This window comes from Lipotes vexillifer, unplaced genomic scaffold, assembly GCF_000442215.2.
Source record: "Lipotes vexillifer unplaced genomic scaffold, Lipotes_vexillifer_v1.1 scaffold299, whole genome shotgun sequence".
NCBI lineage: Eukaryota > Metazoa > Chordata > Mammalia > Artiodactyla > Lipotidae > Lipotes > Lipotes vexillifer.
In genome coordinates, this window is record NW_006784347.1 from 2,040,767 (window position 1) to 2,061,696 (window position 20,930).

The window sequence follows — 20,930 nt, forward strand, 5'->3', positions numbered from 1 at the left end:
AATGTCATTTCTTGCTGCTTTTCTGCGTGTGTGACCAGTTGGTAATATAAAGATTCATGTGACTTTCCCCCATGTTGAAGATGGAACTTTTGATCAACTATGATATCAAAAGCAAATATGAGCTTTATTCAGCTTGATTTTTTTTAATCCAAAATTAATGTTTGTTCTGATAAATCAAGGAGTAGAGTAGAGTGGGATCTACGGATGGACTCTAGCAACATCTAACCTCTACCTGTTTCTAAGAGTTCTGTTTGTGATTCTTGTGTTTCAAGATGGAACATTAATTAAATGACTGTCCTTTAGGGTTTTTTTTCGTTAGTATTTTTTTCTTCCCATTCAGTTGTGGGATGGTGAGAAGGGAACCAGAGTGAGCCTTTCCCAGGTTTGTGACCCTTCTAATCAGTGCCACCTTCCAAACTTGGATTGGTAAAGCCACAGCATGTGTTCCACAGCTCTGGGCACCCCACCCAAGGAAGGCTGTGGAACAGACAGATATATAAGTCTTCTTTTAAGCAAGCTAAATCATTTTATGGTAGTAACCGTCTCATTCATTTCCTCTGATTGTCCCTCTGAATACTGCTATTGTTAAAGGAATCATTGCTAGTAAGAGTCTTGGTAGGTATTTAAACTGTGCAGTTATCTGTACACTGTATGCACTAATTATAGGAGCAGAAATGTTCTCATTTATACTTGGGTATGATTATGTTCTTGTGCTTTCCTGCAGGAAGCTTATTTTCGGTACATGGCAGAGAATCCAACTGCTGGTGTGGTTCAGGAGGAAGAGGAGGATAATTTGGAATATGATAGTGACGGAAATCCAATTGCACCTTCCAAAAAAATCATTGATCCTCTTCCTCCCATTGATCATTCAGAGGTATGGTGTTTCTTGCTGAATTTGACTCTTCTTTCAAGCTGATACAGTTTTCTTTAGCTTTAATATTTAGGTTTTCCCAGTATCCTGATTCGTACTCCTTATTATGTCATGAGACTATTTCTTTGGGCTCTTGTCATCTTTACCAAATGGTTGAGTCAGAAGGTGACTGAGTGGTTGAGACTTTGTAGCCTATACTATTGAAGGTACAGCTGAGTCAGTTGCTCACATTCAGTTTTTTTCAAGCAGTTGTACTTGTTTTCTACACCATCACTTACCATCTTCATCTCACAGTGGGTCCGTGGGCCTGCATTTGCTTTTTTAAAAAATTAATTAATTATTTTTAAAATTTATTATTTATTTATTTTATTTATTTTTGGCTGTGTTGGGTTTTCGTTGCTGTGTGCGGGCTTTCTCTAGTTGTGGAGAGTGAGGGCTACTCTTCGTTGTGGTGTGTGGGCTTCTCATTGCTGTAGCTTCTCTTGTTGTGGAGCATGGGCTCTAGGCGCGTGGGCTTCAGTAGTTGTGGCACACGGGCTCAGTAGTTATGGCTCACGAGCTCTAGGGCACAGGCTCAGTAGTTGTGGTGCACGGGCTTAGTTACTCTGCGGCACGTGGGATCTTCCCGGACCAGGGCTTGAACCTGTGTCCCCTGCATTGGCAGGCGGATTCTCAACCACTGCACCACCAGGGAAGCCCCTGCATTTGCTTTTTAATTGCTATAAATCTTTAGTATTTCTCCTAGATCTGGAGCAGATGAGGGGTTGTTCCTTCAAAGTGGAACCAGGAATTACATGGCCCCTAAATCAGGAAAAGGAAATGAGGATATCAGTGTACTCACTTGCGGTGGGGGGGAAATCAGTATTTCATCCAGGTTAAATACCAGACTAGACCTTGCATATAGTGATTCTAGATCTGGAGCAGTGGTTCTCAAAGTGTGGTCCAAGGAGTCCTAGAAGGATCTTTTCACGGAGTCTACAAATTCAGAAGAATTTTCATAGTAATGCTGAGATCATTTACCTTTTTCACTGTGTCAGCATTTGCACCAATGACTAAAAGCAATGCTGATGCATTAACATGAATCAGGACAGTAGCACCAGTTGCTTCTCCCTGCCAGATCATCACAGTCACACACCACTCCCCCCAAAAAAACCCAAAACAAATACAAACCAGTTTCACTTAACAATATTCTTGATGAAACAGTAAAAAAATATTTATTAAATCTTGACCTTTATGTTAACATGTCTTTTTATCCTGTGACAAAATGGGAAGGGCAAATCATTTCTATTGCATGCCAAAATATGACAGTTGTCTCAAGGAAAGGCTCTTAGGTGTTCGAGTTGTGAGCTAATAAGCTAGATGCTTTTTTTTCATGGAACACCATTTTCACTTGAGAAAATGAATGACACTTCAAGGAAAACAAAAGTGTCTATTGCCAATGATAGAAAATCAAGCTTTCAAGCAAAAATTAGAATTTGGGAAACATATTCACCACGGTGAGCTTGATAGCTTTCTAATACTTAAAGTCTGTTGATAATCAACCATGATATATGTAGTTTTTTAATTATATAATGAAATGTTTTGGATGATCTGCAGACCATCTCAGTGAACCATTGTTTTCAAATGGCCAATACACGATGTTACAAAATCATGCATGAGTAAAGGCTTCATTCAAAGTGCATGATAGACCGATGAATTATAATATAATTATAACAATGTAAAAGTTCGTTGATACAGTTTCAGATTACACAATGAAAATAATCTTTAAGAAATGTTCATTTGTCAAGGTTTAGTGTAGTATTGAAGGAGAGTTAAAGTCCACAGGCATCTGAAAAGATTATTAATAAATACTGCTGTCCCTTTTCCAGCTACATATCTTTGTGAGGACAGATTTTCTTCCTTGGCTTTAATCAAAACACCATTGCAACAATTTGAATGCAGTAAGAAATATTTTCTTAGTCAGACATGAGAATGATTTGCAAAAATGTAAAGGAATGTTATTTAAAAAGTTACTTTTATTAAAGCATTTATGTTAAAGTGTGATGGGTTTGTTGTGAGTTTTTTTTAACATCTTAATTGGAGTATAATTGCTTTACAGTGTTGTGTTAGTTTGTGCTGTATAACAGAGTGAATCAGCTATATGCATACATATATCCCCATATCCCCTCCCTCTTGGCATTTCCCTCCCACCCTCCCTATCCCACCCCTCTAGGTAGACACAAAGCACCGAGCTGATATCCCTGTACTATGCGGCTGCTTCCCACTAGCTATCTATTTTACATTTGGTAGTGTATATATGTCAGTGCAACTCTCTCACTTCGTCCCAGCTTACTCTTCCCCCTCCCCTTGTCTTTAGGTCCATTCTCTGTGTCTGTGTCTTTATTCCTGTCCTGCCCCTAGGTTCATTAGAACCATTCCTTTTTTTAGATTCCATATATATGTGTTATATATGGTATTTATTTTTCTCTTTCTGACTTACTTCACTCTGTATGATAGTCTCTAGGTCCATCCACCTCACTACAAATAACTCAATTTCGTTCCTTTTTATGGCTGAGTAATATTCCACTGTATATATGTGCCACATCTTTATCCATTCATCTGTTGATGGACACTTAGGTTGCTTCCATGTCCTGGCTATTGTAAATAGAGCTGCAGTGAACATTGTGGTACATGACTCTTTGAATTATGGTTATCTCAGGGTATATGCCCAGTAGTGGGATTGCTGGGTCATATGGTAGTTCTATACTTAGTTTTGTAAGGAACCTCCATACTGTTCTCCATAGTGGCTGCGTCAATTTACATTCCCATCAACAGTGCAAGAGGGTTCCCTTTTTTCCACACCCTCTCCAGCATTTATTGTTTGTAGATTTTTTGATGGTGGCCATTCTGACTGGTGTGAGGAGATATACCTCATTGTAGTTTTGATTTGCATTTCTCTAATGATTAGTGATGCTGAACATCTTTTCATGTGTTGTTGGCCATCTGTATATCTTCTTTGGAGAAATGTCTGTTTAGGTCTTCTGCCCATTTTTGGATTGGGTTGTTTGTTTTTTTGATATTGAGCTGCTTGTAAATTTTGGAGATTAATCCTTTGTCAGTTGCTTCGTTTGCAAATATTTTCTCCCATTCTGTGGGTTGTCTTTTCATCTTTTTAAAATAAATTTATTTATTTATTTTTGGCTGTGTTGGGTCTTCATTGCTGTATGCGGGCTTTCCCTAGTTGTGGCCAGTGGGGGCTACTCTTCTTTGCTGTGTGCGGGCTTCTCATTGTAGTGGCTTCTCTTGTTGTGGAACATGGGCTCTAGGCACACGGGCTTCAGTAGTTGTGGCTCGCGGGCTCCAGAGCACAGGCTCAGTTGCAGCGCACGGGCTTAGTTGCTCCGCGGCATGTGGGAATCTTCCCGGACCAGGGCTCAAACCCGTGTCCCCTGCATTGGCAGGCGGATTCTTAACCACTGTGCCACCAGGGAAGTCCCTTTTCATCTTTTTTATGGTTTCCTTTGCTGTGCAAAAGCTTTTAAGTTTCTTTAGGTCCCATTTGTTTTTGTTTTTATTTCCCTTTCTCTAGGAGGTGGGTCAAAAAAGGATCTTGCTGTGATTTATGTCAGAGTGTTCTCCCTGTGTTTTCCTCTAAGAGTTTTATAGTGTCTGCTTTTATATTTAAGTCTTTAATCCATTTTGAGTTTATTTTTGTGTATTGGTGTTAAGAAGTGTTCTAATTTCATTCTTTTACATGTAGCTGTCCAGTTTTCCTTGCACCACTTATTGAAGAGGCTGTCTTTTCTCCATTATATCCTCTTGCCTCCTTTATCAAAGATAAGGTGACCATATGTGCATGGGTTTATCTCTGGGCTTTCTATCTTGTACCATTGATCTATATTTCTGTTTTTGTGCCAGTACCATACTGTCTTGATTACTGTAGCTTTGTAGTGTAGTCTGAAGTCAGCTTGATTCCTCCAGCTCCGTTTTTCTTTCTCAAGATTGTTTTGGCTACTCGGGGTCTTTTGTGTTCCCATACAAATAGTGCAATTTTTTGTTCTAATTCTGTGAAAAATGCCATTGGTAGTTTGATAGGGATTGCATTGAATCTGTAGATTGCTTTGGGTAGTATAGTCATTTTCACAATGTTGATTCTTCCAATCCAGGAACATAGTATACCTCTCCATCTGTTTGTGTCATCTTTAATTTCTTTCATCAGTGTCTTAATAGTTTTCTGCATACAGGTCTTTTGTCTCCCTAGGTAGGTTTATTCCTAGGTATTTTATTCTTCTTGTTGCAAAGGTAAATGGGAGTGTTTCCTTAATTTCTCTTTCAGATTTTTCATCGTTAGTGTATAGGAATGCAAGAGATTTTTGTGCGTTAAATTTTGTATCCTGCTACTCTACCCAATTCATTGATTAGCTCTAATAGTTTTCTGGTGGCATCTTTAGGATTCTCTATGTATAGTATCATGTCATCTGCAAACAGTGGCAGTTTTACTTCTTCTTTTTCAATTTGGATTCCTTTTACTTCCTTTTCTTCTCTGATTGCTGTGGCTAAAACTTCCAAAACTATGTTGAATAATAGTGGTGAGTGTGGGCAACCTTATCTTGTTCCTGATCTTAGAGGAAATGGTTTCTGTTTTTCACCATTGAGAACGATGTTGGCTGTGGGTTTGTCATATATGGCCTTTATTATGTTGAGGTAGGTTCCCCGGTTTGTTGTTACTTTATCATGAATTATAAATTTAAAATTTGTCTGTTTTATGTTTAAAACAGTAAATATCAGTAGATTTAACCTACATAAACAAAAGCTCATTGTGTTTCTGTTAAGTGTAAAGGGTACCTGAGACTAAAAAGTTTGAGAACTACTGGTCTAGACTGGAGTATGGGTTATATTCAGCTTTTTAAATGTTTCCTTTTGCACAACCGTTACCACATAAGGAGTTGGCATTTTTACATGTGGCAAGTTAAACTAAATATCTGAAACTGATCTAGGAGGATGCATGCATGATAAAGAGTGAAAAGGTAGTAAGGAAAACCTCAAATATTTGAAATATTCATTTAATAAAATATTTGAGATATTTGACAAAGTGCTCAAACTTCATTATCCTGCCTGGGGTATCCCACAGTTGTCTTAATATAATGAGAAGTCTGCCAGGAGAGACCAGATATGAAGAAAGGATACGCCTTTCTTCACATTCTTCTTTTTTTTCCCTCTCTTCTGGGTTTAAAAAAAAAAAAAAATGTGTGTAAAAAATTTACATATTTGTAAATTTTTGTGAACAAAGACAAAAATTCTTGCACTTATGGACCTTCTGTTCTGGTAAGAGAAGAGAACTGAAGAAAAGGGCTTAGTGCAGCATTGTGGGGAGTATAACAAAAGGTCCTGTTGATAATGCCAAAGGAAAACTAAATTCTTTCTTTTTGTTGATAGTACCATAGAAAGATAATTAATTTTAGGCTTTATCTAGAGTTATGAAATTTTTGACCACCTATGAAAGGCTTAAGTTCTCCTTAAAAAATAAGTTTATTGTAGACATATCATGTCAGAAAGAGAATCATTTAGCCAGATTCATATGTGGTAATATGCTAGTGTTTTGTATTCTTAGTACAGTAAGCTATGAAAGATTAGCCAGAAATGACTCCTTCCCTCTTTGGAATTGGAAATGCTTGGCCATATATTTCTTAAAAGTTATGTAAACAGTTCCATGTTTTTCAAAAGAATGGAACTCCCTCTAAAGGTAGAGCTCTCCCCAAAGGAAATATTAGAAATGTTTTTAAATGCCGAGATCTAGGTGAACAGCTTACTGCAAAACATATTTAAATGTTGTATGATGGAATATCTGAGTCCTTTTTGGCATTAGAGATTCCCTGGTCTGCATCAACGCTGTTCAAACCTGAGGTGTCCTAAGAGTCTCTTTAGGAAATAGGTTGGTGTTTATATTGAAAACAGGAATAAGAAAAAATACTGGCTGTACTTTCGGGATTTGTGTCATGAATAAATGAATTCCTTTGTTCTCTCTAGCTGGTTATGGCTTTACTTGTATAATATTTGTGAAAGGTTATTTTGCATTAAAATCAAACTTACTGGATTGACTCTTGAATTCTAGACTAACTTTGAATAATTGGACCTGCAGATTGACTATCCACCATTTGAAAAAAATTTTTACAATGAACATGAAGAGATAACCAACCTCACCCCACAGCAGCTAATAGATCTCCGGCATAAGCTCAATCTTCGGGTAAGTCAGCCATTAAGGCAAATATTCATATTAATGTTAATTAGTGCAGGGTTAGTATTACTGCTTATCCAAACTGAAATAATCTTGAATTTCTTTTCTAATAGTCCCTGAACTATCTTTGATAAATAATTAGATCCCTTGGGCTCTTGTGTCTTGATTTTGTTGTTTTAGTCTTATAGCTGTTTTAGGATAGGATTATTCGTTCTTTCATGTGATGCACATGAATGCTATATGTATGTGTTCAGTCAGCTTTGTTCTGTTGGAACAATAGGTCATGTGACCTTAAAACTAATCAGCAAGTATTTCTGCAGTGAGAACAGTATGCTAAGAACTGTGTTGGGTGGGCTAGAGATGAAGGCAAGGGGTCCCCATCTTCAGGAAGAGGAGACAAGATTAATAGATGTGGACAATATTGGAAGTTTTAGACTATTTCGAAATTAACATACACTTGCTTCTCAAACTATATACAGCACGCATTCTTAATTAGAAGAAGAAATTAACAACTTTAAAAAATATGCATGTACTAATATCAGAATAATAGTTTAAATTGTCCACTAAAAAGCTTTGGGTTGCACACTGACCACATTGTTTAGGGTGCTGCTAGATGTTAAGTGAAACACACAGATAATACAGTGATGTATGCTCTCGTGTGGACAACTTTCTGGCCTTACCAGTTGCTACATGATGTTTGAACTTGTGTTTTCTGAGGGTAGGTGGGTGGGAGGGTGTGTGTGTGTGTGTGTGTGTACGTACGTACTTGTCTGTTTTCCAAGAAGTTCCCCTTCAAAAAAACTTTTAAGTGAAATCCTGATTGGAAATGTCAGCATCACCTGAGAAACCTTGATGGAGGTGGAGCCCAGTTCTTCACCTGGGTGCAGTTCAAACAGCGTTTGGCAGTGTCTGGATCGTCACTGAGCGGGATGGTAGCTCTTCAGGCATCACTGAAATTGGAGACAGTAGACGATATCTTTGTAACTAGTGGGTATAGACATGTCTGAATTTGGAGCTCATTTGTACTCTTTATTTCAAGAGTAAATTTTATTTTTTCTACCACCTGGTTAATAGTTATGCAAATGGAAGAAATATATTAATGGCTTTTTCCAATTTAATGGACATCTTTTTATTTCTTATGAGAAAATTAATTTTGATTTAAGAGATTTCTAGGCCCTTAATCATTTAAAATAATATGACCATTATCTCAGGAATATTTATCCTGGAGTTTTTTATATGAGGTTTTAGACCTGTTATTATTTGAATTTTACCTTTTCAAACAGTGTAGGCTATTAGCTATAGACTTATATTTTCACTTCTTCATACTCCCAACTAAATGCTAAGTAGATACAGGCAAATATTCTTGAAATTCTAATGCTGTTTGTTTTGAAGTACAAGTCATTCCTGCAAGTTGTCTTTATCTCTAGGTTTCTGGTGCTGCACCTCCTAGACCAGGAAGTAGTTTTGCTCATTTTGGGTTTGATGAGCAACTAATGCACCAGATTCGGAAATCTGAGTACACACAGCCCACTCCAATACAGTGCCAGGTAAGTAAAACATATTGAAAGAAAAATGAAGAATGACATTGTGACTTATTTTTTTTTAACAAACAAGTCAAAGCAATGAAAGTGTTTAGTATAGAACTGTATTGACATGGGTAGAATTTTTGAAACGTTTAAAAATTAAAGAGCAAAAGTGAATTTTTTTACCACTCTTAAGAAGTTGCTGGCTGTTCTCACCTTCTGAGGTAGACTGCATTCTGTCTATGGAATGTGTCTTTCTAAATAAACTGCTTTCACTTTACTATGGCTGGCTCTTGAATTCTTTCCTGTGCAAAGCCAAGGAAGGACCCTCACTTGGCAGCCTGTCCTAGGAACTTGCCTGCGACCTAGGACGAGGTGGCTTCTCCCCCTCCGCACTTTTCCTTTGATTATAAAAATGTAGTCTGCTTAGTTCTTGGCGCAGAGCCCTCTTGCCTGCCCACTTGTGTCTTTCACAAGCATCCTATATTAATAAATCTACTTAACCTATTTTTAAAAAAAGTTGCTAAGGGGCTGGGAAATGTTCTTTTGTGTCTGATAAATGTCTTGAAAATATGATCTGAAGAAAATAGTTCATTAGGCCTAGACTGAACAAAATAAAATTTGTGCATGGAGAAGTTTAGCACTGTGGATTATGAGGATTCCTTTGTCCATGGCCTGAAAATTCTCATAACTGAAAGTGATAGCTTCTGTTTCTCATTTATATATGGATTTTATTCATTTCTACGCAGTCCAGTATGTGGATGAGACAGTCTCTACCTTCACAAGGTGGACAAATTTTTTAAAATTTTAGCAATGATAATTTTTCCTACAGATCAAGAAGTTAATGGGAATTCCAGGTATTTCTTGTTATTCTATAGCCAGTATGCATAGCCCAGGACATTTTTGTTCCATTGGAAATAAATGTCATTAATAGTCATTTACCCTTCCACAGAGTTTCCTTCAGCACATCTTTAAAATTGAAAGTTTGGAGTGGATTTTTGTTTTTTTTCTTTTTTCTCTAGGGTGTACCTGTGGCATTAAGTGGTAGAGACATGATTGGTATTGCCAAAACAGGCAGTGGGAAAACTGCGGCCTTTATCTGGCCCATGTTGATTCATATAATGGACCAGAAAGAATTGGAACCAGGTGATGGACCAATTGCAGTGATTGTGTGTCCTACTAGGGAGCTCTGTCAGCAGGTATGTGCTTTGTGTAGAAGCCCCCCTCCATATGTTACCTGATAAGGGACTAGCCAGTCAAATGGGTAGAATTACCAGGAAACTTTTTTTTTAATTGTAGTGAAATACACAAAATTTACTATTATAGCCATTTTTAAATGTACCGTTAAGTGGCATTAAGTACATTCACATTGTTGTGCTACCAGGAAACTTCTGGAAAATATTATGTGTTACAGATTTTCTGTACAACCAAATTAATATGGGAACTGTATTGTAAGTTTTCCTCCTGGGTTAATTCATTCTGTTTGGTAGAAGGGCAGTAACAGGGTCGGGAAGAGAAGTGAAAAAGAATAATCACAACAAGATTTTAGATAGCCTGTTAAGATATGATAATGGTACTCTGTTCATTTACTTTATAAGTAAAATTGTGTTTTTAAAGCATTTTCTAGCTTTTGATTTTCTATTGATATCGCATTCTGTGTGTTTTTCATTGCTCCCTTTTGGGTTATGACAGAGGTATCTGTTGTCATAGTTTGTTAATATGTCATTATGTCAACTTTGTAGATCCACGCAGAATGCAAGCGGTTTGGGAAAGCATATAATCTCCGATCAGTGGCCGTGTATGGAGGAGGGAGCATGTGGGAGCAGGCCAAGGCCCTTCAGGAAGGGGCAGAGATTGTTGTCTGTACACCGGTAAGTATGTCTTGGGTTTAAATAGCTTATCAGCCTCTCTTGGCATGAAAAAAAATGGTTAGTTGTTGGAGGGCATTTCCCCTAAAATGTGGTAAAGCAGGGTTGAGAATACTCTGATGCAATGACAGCTGGCGGCCTTGGTTGAATTTGATTGCTAGCCTAAAATAGCAGTCCAGTAAGATTCTCTCTGCTATGAATTCCCCTCCATAACAAACAGTTTTTCTTATGCTCTCCTAGAAAAGGGATCCATGCTTACTGAGAGCACCAAGAATCAGAAAGTTGTTCAGGGTATGGTCAGAACTGCCTAGAAGATTGTAGTTTAAACATTAAAACCCATTAATAAGGCTTTAACTTAGGTAATTTTAGAATGCCTCACAAAAAATAGTTCTGACCATCTTTCCACAATTTAAATCAAAATTAATGTAAAGGAAGAATCCCGTTGAGTTTTCAGGTTTTCTGTTATTTTGGGCTCTGTAGTGCGTAAAGTCTGAGGCTGTCAGACTAGTGTCTATTACGGTCTAAGACTGGAGTATTAGCACTTTTGCCAGGAGTGGAACTCTAGAAAGTTCTTGTAATTGCCTTTCATTATACAATCGGCCCTCCACGTCGGCAGGTTTCCCTGTGAGTTTCACCAACCAAGGATTGAAAATATTCAGGGGAAAAAAATTCCAAAAAGCAAAACTTGAATTTGCTGCGTGCTGGCAACTATTTACATAGCATTTATGTTGTATTAGGTATTATAAGTAGAGATGATTTAAAGTATACAGGAGGGTGTGTGTAGGTTGTATGTGCAAATACTCCTTCATTTTGTTTAAGGGACTTGAGTGTCCTCGTGGGAGGTGAGTGTGGGTGATCCTGGAACCAGTGTCCAGCAGATACTGGGATGACTATGCTTACTATTCATTTTCTGGATCTCATAGGGTCGACTTATTGATCATGTGAAGAAGAAAGCTACCAACCTTCAAAGAGTCTCTTACCTTGTATTTGATGAAGCAGATCGAATGTTTGACATGGGATTTGGTATGCCTTGAATACCAGTTTCTTCTGTCCCCGTCCTCATGATACTAGTTTTTTCCATACCTTTCTAGACTTAATTTTTTCTCTGCACGAGAGAAGCTAAAAATACTCCTGGATAGGATTAGACCATAGAGATATTGCTAAGACGTTAACTATTTTTAGGAGTTTTTTCAGGAAAAATATGTTAGGCTTAACTGGGTTGAGGACATTTGAAAGTACCTGTGAATATAAGGGGAATATCGTCTCTAGGCTTTATTTTTATTCATATGCCTTTGTGGAGGTCAAGGTCTGTGTTCTTAGGTAGGTGGATGTCATATCATTCAAGGCCTTTTGCTTTCCTGTCCTCCTTGACTTAACCAGCTGTGTGAAAATTCTAAATAGATATCTTTATGGATTGGATCATCACTGGGCCCAGCCAGTGGTGCTGGGGTAAGTGTTTCTGAGTTTCATACTGAGTGATAGGTCTAGGAGTTCCAGAATTTCCTTAATTCTTATAATGTCTCATGTGAAGATTTTTACTAAAATGACTTCTTCCAGGCATCCCAAACTGTCACACACAGGTATGATACTAATTTTACTGTTCCACTTCTTCCAGAGTACCAGGTGCGATCCATAGCAAGTCATGTCCGTCCTGACAGACAGAGTACGTATGAAGCAGTTTCATTAAGCCATGTTTGTACTCAGAATAAACACCTATTTATTTTATAAGCACTCACAGCTGTGGCAGCAAAAATGATCATGTGTGTTCTAGCGAGGAACCATAAAGGGGAAGATAATGATGGTGACAGGACCTTAGAGATCATTACATAGAACTTGCTCATTTTTATAGATGATGAAACTTGCCCCAATTCATAAAGTTTTATCACTGGCTAGAGGCAATACACAGTGCAGATATGCTGATTTGAAGTCAAGAGCCTTTTTCTGAACCATGCTGACAACCCCTGTCTTAACTGGAAATGCATAAAGTTAGAATAAGGGCAAGTTTTTTTTTTTCCTTAGTGAATTAATTTTTAAGCTAAATTTAAAGTTCAGGTGGGTTTATTTTTTTAAAAACTGAGCAGTGTCAGTGGGAAGCTTAGTGGGTATTCAGAAAAGAAGTCATATTGTTTCTTTAACAGAATTTACTTTACCTTTTAGCTCTCTTATTCAGTGCAACTTTTCGGAAAAAGATTGAAAAACTGGCCAGAGACATCCTGATTGACCCTATTCGTGTGGTGCAGGGGGATATTGGAGAGGTAACCCTAAGCAGGGCTGGATAGGATCCCAGTGGGTTATTTCTCTTACTATGGTGACATGGAATTAATTTCTCACTATTGAGAAAAAAATGTTATGCATTTACAGATGAGGCAACATGTTTCAAATTTGCTTTAAAAACACCAGGGTTGGGGGGAATAGGTGAAACGTGATTGGCAAAATGTTAATAATTGTTGAAGCTTGGTGATGGATACATGGGAGTTGATTTTGTTCATTTTACTCTTTTTGAATGTTAAAGTTTTTTCCAGAATAAAAGGTTTTTAAAAAAATATATATTTTTGGGGGGGAAAAGCAAGTTTTGCCCGAAAGACTACTGGCCAGTTAGGATGGAACTGACATCATAAGTGATTGTGGGAGTAGGGCGTGCACGGCGTGGAGTGGGGAGATCGAAAGGCCTGGTGAAAATGAGTTAAGGGTTTTTTTTCCTTACCTATAAATATGTCCTATGTGGAAAATTTCTCTGAATTGTGATTTGGAAATCAATTAAGGCTGCTTTGAGAATTCCTTAGTTTGCTTGGTATATTTATTAAAGTTTTGTGCAGTTAGCTTTTTGACATTGTCTGCTTTTCATCGCTGAGTGCCTTCTATGTGCACGTATGAATTGTACTAGGAACAGTAAGTGGGAAGGACAGAAAAGGAGCTTACTCTATTGGGAATAGTCTGAATAGGCATATAGAAAAGTATTGAGCAAAGCACTGGGGCTTACAGATTATTAGGTATATGTACACGTCAGGGGAGGTGGAGAGCACTGTGATTTGCTAAGGGGTGTAAAATTTGAGCTACACTTGACTTGCTGAAGAAAGGCCCAAGGAGAAGAGGGATTATTCAAGGTTCTTCCAGATGCAGGTAGAAAATGTGATGGCTGGTCGTAATTCAGGTGCCCTGTGGCACAAGTGGCACAATTATCTTTTTCATTTATTTCTTTTCAGGCAAATGAAGATGTGACTCAGATTGTGGAGATTCTGCATTCTGGGCCTAGTAAATGGAACTGGCTCACCCGGCGTCTAGTGGAGTTTACCTCTTCAGGAAGTGTCCTCCTGTTTGTTACTAAAAAAGCCAATGCTGAAGAGCTAGCCAATAACCTTAAACAGGAGGGTCATAATCTTGGCCTGCTCCATGGTGACATGGATCAGAGTGAAAGAAACAAGGTTATTTCAGACTTCAAGAAAAAGGACATCCCAGTCCTAGTGGCCACAGATGTTGCAGGTAGGGTATGAATTTCCCCAGTAACCATGCTATAAGGGTGCTCTGTCTTGCTATATAAGACCTTTAATATCTGAGGAGGCTGATTGAAGGCACTCTGCTGGCCTGGCTGGCCACACCCCGTGGTGCAGCAGTTCAGAGCACAGTGATTACAGTCTGGAGCTCTGGGCACCACTTTTTTTTTTTTTTTTTTTTTTTTGCGGTATGCGGGCCCCTCACTGCTGTGGCCCCTCCCGTCTCGGAGCACAGGCTCCGGACGCGCAGGCTTAGCGGCCATGGCTCGGGCCCAGCCGCTCTGCGGCACATGGGATCTTCCCAGACCGGGGCACGAACCTGTGTCCCCTGCGTCGGCAGGTGGACCCTCAACCACTGCGCCACCAGGGAAGTCTACCACCTTTCATTTAATGTTCCTCTGAAAAAAAGAATCCCTGCAGTTGGAAGACACTTGGGGAAGAAATTGTTTACACAGTCACATCATGGGCTGTGCCCCTGTTGTGTGTCTGAATATAGTACATATCTTACATTGATTATTTAGTTTGGCATACTTCACTCAAGATCAGAAAAAGTTTTGAAGTGTGATTTTTGAGTTTGTTCTGCTGAGTTTTAATAGCTACCCTTAAAAACTGGTATTTTCTCGCAGAAAGGAGATCACTTCTCAGCTTCAGGACACATTTGATGTTGGTTTTACTTTTTTTTTTTTTTTTTTTTTACGTATTTCCGGTGCAAGAGTGAGGCCACGGCAGGTTATTGATAGTAGAAGATAGATGTCCCTTACACACTAAGTCGACCCAGCATCATAGAATCTACGATAGTGGCATTTGTTCTAGAAGGGCAGCTTATATGCCTGTATCTCAGCACACCAAATCATGCACTTTGCTTAGATAAGAGGAATGTGGGTTCTTAGGTTAGCATTTGGGGACACTTTGGTGTTTTGGATCCTGATAAAGAATAAAAGAATTTTGGTTTTTATTTCAGCCCGTGGTCTGGACATTCCTTCAATTAAGACTGTCATTAACTATGATGTGGCACGAGATATTGATACCCATACGCATAGGATTGGCCGAACAGGACGAGCGGGTGAGAAAGGCGTGGCCTATACCTTGCTGACACCCAAGGATAGCAATTTTGCCGGTGACCTTGTCCGGAACTTGGAAGGAGCCAATCAGCATGTTTCCAAGGAACTCCTAGATCTGGCCATGCAGGTGAGGGGCTGGACACACTTCAGGTTGCTCCAGGTTGTAAAACTAAGCAAAAAATTTCAACATGCCAGAGGCAGATACCATAGCGACATGACAGTAAAGTTGGGCAGGCAGCACTTACTAAGTATAGATTTGTATTGTAGGACATTAAAACTCATCTGGTCTGTCTTTTCATCCTCTCCTTTCAGCAGCATTTATGTTGAAAAACTATTCCTTTGTGCTAAAATCTGTCCCTGTGACATTTCTTTCTGCTTGCCCCATGTCACACTTGTGAGCAAATTTAATATCAAAGAAAGCTACTAGTCTCCTCACTGCCCTTTTCCCCAGTTTTTTTCTTTGGGGGGCTAAAAATGTATGATGTCTTTAAAAAAAAAATGTATTTCACTACTTCTCAGACCTAGATCTCAGACCTTTGACCACACTGCTTACCCATTTAAAACTGAGTGAGGCATTCTACTGAATTAAGTCTTGAGTTGTCTTAATACACAGTCCCCAAATTACAAATGGATTTGGGATATACATTCTGATAGTAGAGACTTATGTGTTTTTCAAATTCATAGGCCAGCCTCCAGAACTGTTCACCCATAATGCAGTTGTACTGTGGTACTACCCGTGCTTCCAGACCTGGGAGTAAAGGACCTGCACTGCAGGGGAGGGTAGAATAATGTTTCCTTTCCTTTCCTTTCCTGGAGAGCCAATCCTGAACTAAATACAAGATGTATTTTGTCTGGCATTTTCCTACATCTCATTGTGCCTCAGGCTTTCTCTGCTCTCAGACTGATCAGCGTCTCTGATTAGCACTTTGCCCAGCCTGCCCTACCTTTCAAGTACTTTTTTTTTTTTTTTTTTAATAAATTTATTTTACTTTTGGCTGCGTTTGGTCTTCGTTGCTGTGTGCGAGCTTTCTCTAGTTGCAGTGGGCAGGGGCTACTCCTCGTTGCGGTGCGTGGGCTTCTCTGTCGTGGAGCACGGGCTCTAGGCACGTGGGCCTCAGTAGTTGTGGCTCGCGGGCTCTAGGGACGCAGGCTCAGTAGTTGTTGCACGTGGGCTTAGTTGCTCCGTGGCATGTGGGATCTTCCTAGACCTAGGGCTCGAACCCGTGTCCCCTGCATTGGCAGGCGGATTCTTAACCACTGTGCCACCAGGGAAGCCCTCAAGTACTTTTAAGTGTAACGTGATTGTCAGATAAAGCTCTAACCTCCCCCAGAGATATTATATATAGATTGTCTGAGAAATAGAGAATAAATTCATTTTCCTCAAGGAAGTTAGAAATGGCCAGAGTAACTGCTCTGCATTTGAGGTGTATCTTAATCACTTCCCTTCCTGGAGCCCCTGAAGGAAGGAAGGAGCAGTAAAAGGAAGCCTTAGATAAGGCTCCTGACAAATATGATGGATGAAGCTACCAAAACGAAGCTAATCTGTGATACCTATGAACAGTTCCTCCTTTGCTGTAGATACATTCGCAAAAGATGAAACAAAAAGTTCTTCCCATTTAGTTTCCTTTTTGATCTCGTCCCGTTCCTCTGGGCGCCTCTTCCTCCCACGTCTTAACCTTGAATTGTGTTCAATGCAGAATGCCTGGTTTCGGAAATCCCGCTTCAAAGGAGGGAAAGGGAAGAAGCTGAACATTGGTGGAGGTGGCCTAGGCTACAGGGAGCGGCCTGGCCTCGGCTCTGAGAACACGGTGAGTCCTGGGTGTTAGGATTATTCTTGTCTGAGAGCCTCTTACTGTGACTTTCTATTGAAGAAGCACCAGTGTGTCCTTGACTGACTGGGCGTGCTCAGGATGCTAGTTTAGATTAGCAGTCGTTCTTAAACTGTGGTCCCTGGACCAGTAGCAAATGCAAACTCGTGCCCCACCCTAGACCTGGTGAATCCAGCTGCGGAGGTGGGGCCCAGCAGTCTGTCCACCAGCCCTCCAGCACTGGCCTAGAGCGAGGGTCACTCTGTAAACTCCAGCTACAGCTTGTAACTAAATTCAGGAATGATTCCTACATTCTGGGAAATCGAACCAGAGAGATGAGAGCTAGCTTTTCTCTCAAAACAGTAACAGAAGCTCCCCCTGACTGGCTTTCTTAACTTTGTTTCCTGTCACTTTCTTAAGCCAAGGAAGAAAGCTGCCCGTCTCCATTTCTGCATCATCATAGTTAACTTGGTGTCTTTGTTACATAAAAAATCTGTCCCCATGTTACAGTGATGATGATGATGTGGATCATGCAGATGATAGTGAGAACTGAATATGTGCCAGGGCCAGCCCAGGCAGCCACACGTTAGCTCAGTCTCCACAGCCACTCAGAGTAAGTACAGATGATAAAACTGAGGCACCCAAGGTTACAAATGTGGTGAGTACTGAAGCTGAGATTTCAGACTCTTTAGGGTCTGGACTTGGAGCCTGAGCAGTCATGTATGTGCTGTACTGCCTTGTGGACTTTTCAGCCTTAGCATAATTTTTATATAATTACATAAACATGATGTTTATATTTGTGTCTGTAAATGATAGCAGGTGATCAGCTTTGGGCATGATCTGACCTCATTTCTGACTATTAGGGTTAGTTCCCAGAAATAGAATTATTGGGTTGAAAGGCATAAGCATTTTTAAATGATTCATTACCGTGCTGTTTCTCACAAAGCATAACTTTCTAAAAATTTCCCATTCCCATTTCAGCTCCCACTTCAGTTTTCAGTATGTTGAGGCCCAGTCTGTGACAGTGGGCTTTCCTACTTACTCTTCCATCCTTATGAGTGTTTATTTTTTAGGACCGAGGAAGTAACAACAATGTAATGAGCAATTATGAGGCCTACAAGCCCTCCACAGGAGCCATGGGAGATCGGCTGACGGCAATGAAAGCAGCTTTCCAGGTCTGAAATGAAGCATTTAGTTAAAAGAGCTTTTTCACTGGCAACTCCTGGGTGGTGATGAGAGGTCCTAGTCTTCCTGAGATGGTAGCTGGCCTTGTAGACTTGATGTTTGCTGGATTTAGGTAGGGCTTTCTCCTGTTTTCAGTTTCGAATATCACCGTAACTGCAGCTTGCCTAGAGCTGCAGGTGTAGCGGCTAGATAAACCCCTCTTGCTGGTCATCTACTTCAGTCATGCTCAGGGCCCTCGTCCTACAGCAGGATTGGTATTCCCTCCCTGCCTTAACAGCCTTCAAGGCTCCAAGGCTCTTGCAATCTGGTTGAGAGTGATTGCCAGTTTTTAGCTAAGACAAGTGTGATTCTGTGTCTCTTGTGAACTCTGAACCCATCATCCTTCTATACCTCCAGTTAGCTAGCTAGCTGGCATCCAGTTAACTAGCTGGGCCATCAAGTTTAACTTACTGTCTTACCCACTGTTGTTGTCTCTCTTTTAGTCACAGTACAAGAGTCACTTTGTTGCTGCCAGTTTAAGCAACCAGAAGGCTGGAAGCTCTGCTGCTGGGGCGAGTGGATGGACTAGTGCAGGGAGCTTGAATTCAGTTCCAACTAATTCAGCCCAACAGGGCCATAACAGTCCTGACAGCCCCACTGCCAGTGCCACAAAGGGCATCCCAGGCTTTGGCAGTGCTGGGAACCTCAGCAGTGCCCCAGTGACCTATCCTTCTGCCGGAGCCCAGGGAGTCAACAGCACAGCTTCAGGGAATAACAGCCGAGAAGGGATTGGGGGTGGCAATGGGAAAAGAGAGAGATATACTGAGAACCGGGGTGGAAGCCGTCATAGTCACGGAGAGAGTGGGAATCGGCACGGCGATAGCCCACGTCATGGAGACGGTGGTCGTCATGGAGAGGGCTACCGCTACCCAGAAAGCAGCAGCCGTCATGCTGATGGGCGCCGTCATGCCGATGGCCATCCTCATGGAGAGAACAGGCATGGAGGAGGTGGAGGCAGACATGGAGAGAGCCGAGGTGCAAACGATGGTCGGAATGGTGAAAGCAGGAAAGAAAGTTGTAATCGTGAAAGCAAGCTGGACCCCAAGGTGGAGAGCACCAAGATGGACAAGATGGACAGCAAGACAGATAAGACTACTGATGGCTTCGCTGTCCCCGAGCCACCCAAGCGCAAGAAAAGTCGATGGGACAGTTAGAGGGTATGTGCTGAAGCGTGAAATCAATTGTCTTTTAATTTTATTTTTAGAAAGACTTGGTAACTAGGTGTCTCAGGGCTGGGTTGGGGCCCAAGGTGTAAGAACCCCCTGCCCTTAGTGGATAGCTGGAGCTTGGAGACATTACCCCTTCATCTGGATGATTTTCCAGATGTTTTCTTGGGAAGCTGCTTTGGTCCTTAGAAGCAGTCAGAGTTGGGCAGCTCCTTTTGGCTCTGGGTGAGTGTCACGAAGGTCAGTTGAAGATACCTTGGAAGAAAGGGCCTTATAGGGCACAAAACTCACTCTAGGTTTATATGTAGTACATATTTTTTACTAAAATGTCACCTTAAAAACACCTACAAATAAAATTCTTTTTCTGTGGCTAGTCAGGCTCCATTTGAGACTGGCTTCTGCAGCCTAGTCCTTGGAGGTGTTCGTTAGGGATGTGCAGCAAAGCGCTTCCCAAACAGCTGCAGGTTAGGGGAGGGGCCTGATTCTAAGTGAGAGTTGATGCTCAGGTCTCCCAGCCAGGTTTGTGTCCAGTCCTGAGACATGAAGCAGCAGCCTGCCAGATCCAGAGTCCCTACAACTGAGGGGGGAGAGAGGATCCTGGAAACAGGACTGCTCTGGGTCTGAAGTGTTGCTAAATTTAAAAACCTGACAACAGCTTTTAAATTGTCTTCTCCTATTTCATTGTATTTTTTTTTAACTTGCCATAATGGTAGGAAAATCTTTTGCTGAAATGATTTTGATGATTTTTGTTCTATCTTGTTTATAAAAAGAAAAGAAATATACATACATCAAATTTTGTGACTTTGTGAAGGTTTCTTTAAGATGTGCATTCCTTTCTGCTTGCTCTAGTAAATGTTTTACTACTGGGACCTGCCTGTGGATTGCTTGTCATTTCTACTTCACCATGAGTCGGGACATATTAAATATGATTTAGAACAGTGCACGTGGTGTGAACACCCAGATGTTTTTTGAGTTATCAGGTTACCAGGAACTAAACTTTTGTCAGACATCTATCAATCAATCAGTCATCCTGGTTTTATTCAGATGGTAACGGGGGAAGACTTGAGAGGCCCACTTGCCCAAGAATAGACTACAGTGACTGCCACTGCACCGCTGAACTTCACCTTAGGATCTAAAAATGGTGTGACTTCTCGCCCAGCACCACAGAACGGTTGTGGGCTCTGACAGCACCGACAAGACGTTTTAGCGGGGCTTTAACGGGAGCCCTTTCTTCCAGCCAGGAAGATGTCCCCCTCACTGCTCAGGGCCACCACGAGTTCAGGTACCTCAAATCTGTCTCTTCAGACGACTGCCGTGCAGACAAGGGTAGGGCTGGTACGAAGGAGGCCAGAAGCCGCACCGAATCGCTCCTCGTCCTTAACACGTGTCAGTCCCTCAGAGGTCCTGGCGGCTCCGCTCACTTCCGCTTGTGCTTTTTCTTCTGCTCCTTCCGTTGCTGCGCTCGTTGGTCCTTCTTCATTCTCGAGTCCACCACCTTGAAGTGACCTCTGACCCCAGCTGGCCGGCCCACTTTGCGGCCCACACCTTTTTTGGCTACAACGTAGGTGACTTGGCGTTTCTCCTTTCCAAGCCCAGCTTTCTTATAGAGACTGTAAGGGGAAGACGCAGGTTAGAGACTTTCCGCCACTCCTTCACCCCCATGTACCTTTGTGGGTGACACCCCCCCCCCCCCCCCCCCCCCCC

The 20,930-nt window shown here is 40.9% G+C and overlaps 2 protein-coding genes across 2 annotated transcripts in view; one reads left to right on the plus strand and one right to left on the minus strand.

Annotated features, from left to right (window-relative positions):
• DDX42 (DEAD-box helicase 42) overlaps positions 1-20,095 on the plus strand; it is a 53,447-nt gene extending 33,352 nt beyond the window's left edge. Inside the window, 13 exon segments of the mRNA XM_007456757.1 lie at positions 725-874; positions 6,990-7,094; positions 8,513-8,632; positions 9,631-9,807; positions 10,351-10,479; positions 11,400-11,499; positions 12,092-12,139; positions 12,634-12,731; positions 13,680-13,956; positions 14,929-15,155; positions 16,726-16,836; positions 17,910-18,011; positions 18,504-20,095. Of these exon segments, the coding sequence (XP_007456819.1) occupies positions 725-874; positions 6,990-7,094; positions 8,513-8,632; positions 9,631-9,807; positions 10,351-10,479; positions 11,400-11,499; positions 12,092-12,139; positions 12,634-12,731; positions 13,680-13,956; positions 14,929-15,155; positions 16,726-16,836; positions 17,910-18,011; positions 18,504-19,214 (2,355 nt within the window). The 3' untranslated portion in view covers positions 19,215-20,095.
• FTSJ3 (FtsJ RNA 2'-O-methyltransferase 3) overlaps positions 19,883-20,930 on the minus strand; it is an 8,562-nt gene continuing 7,514 nt past the window's right edge. Inside the window, exon 20 of the mRNA XM_007456756.1 lies at positions 19,883-20,836. Within this exon, the coding sequence (XP_007456818.1) occupies positions 20,644-20,836 (193 nt within the window). The 3' untranslated portion in view covers positions 19,883-20,643. The remainder of the gene's footprint in view (positions 20,837-20,930) is intronic.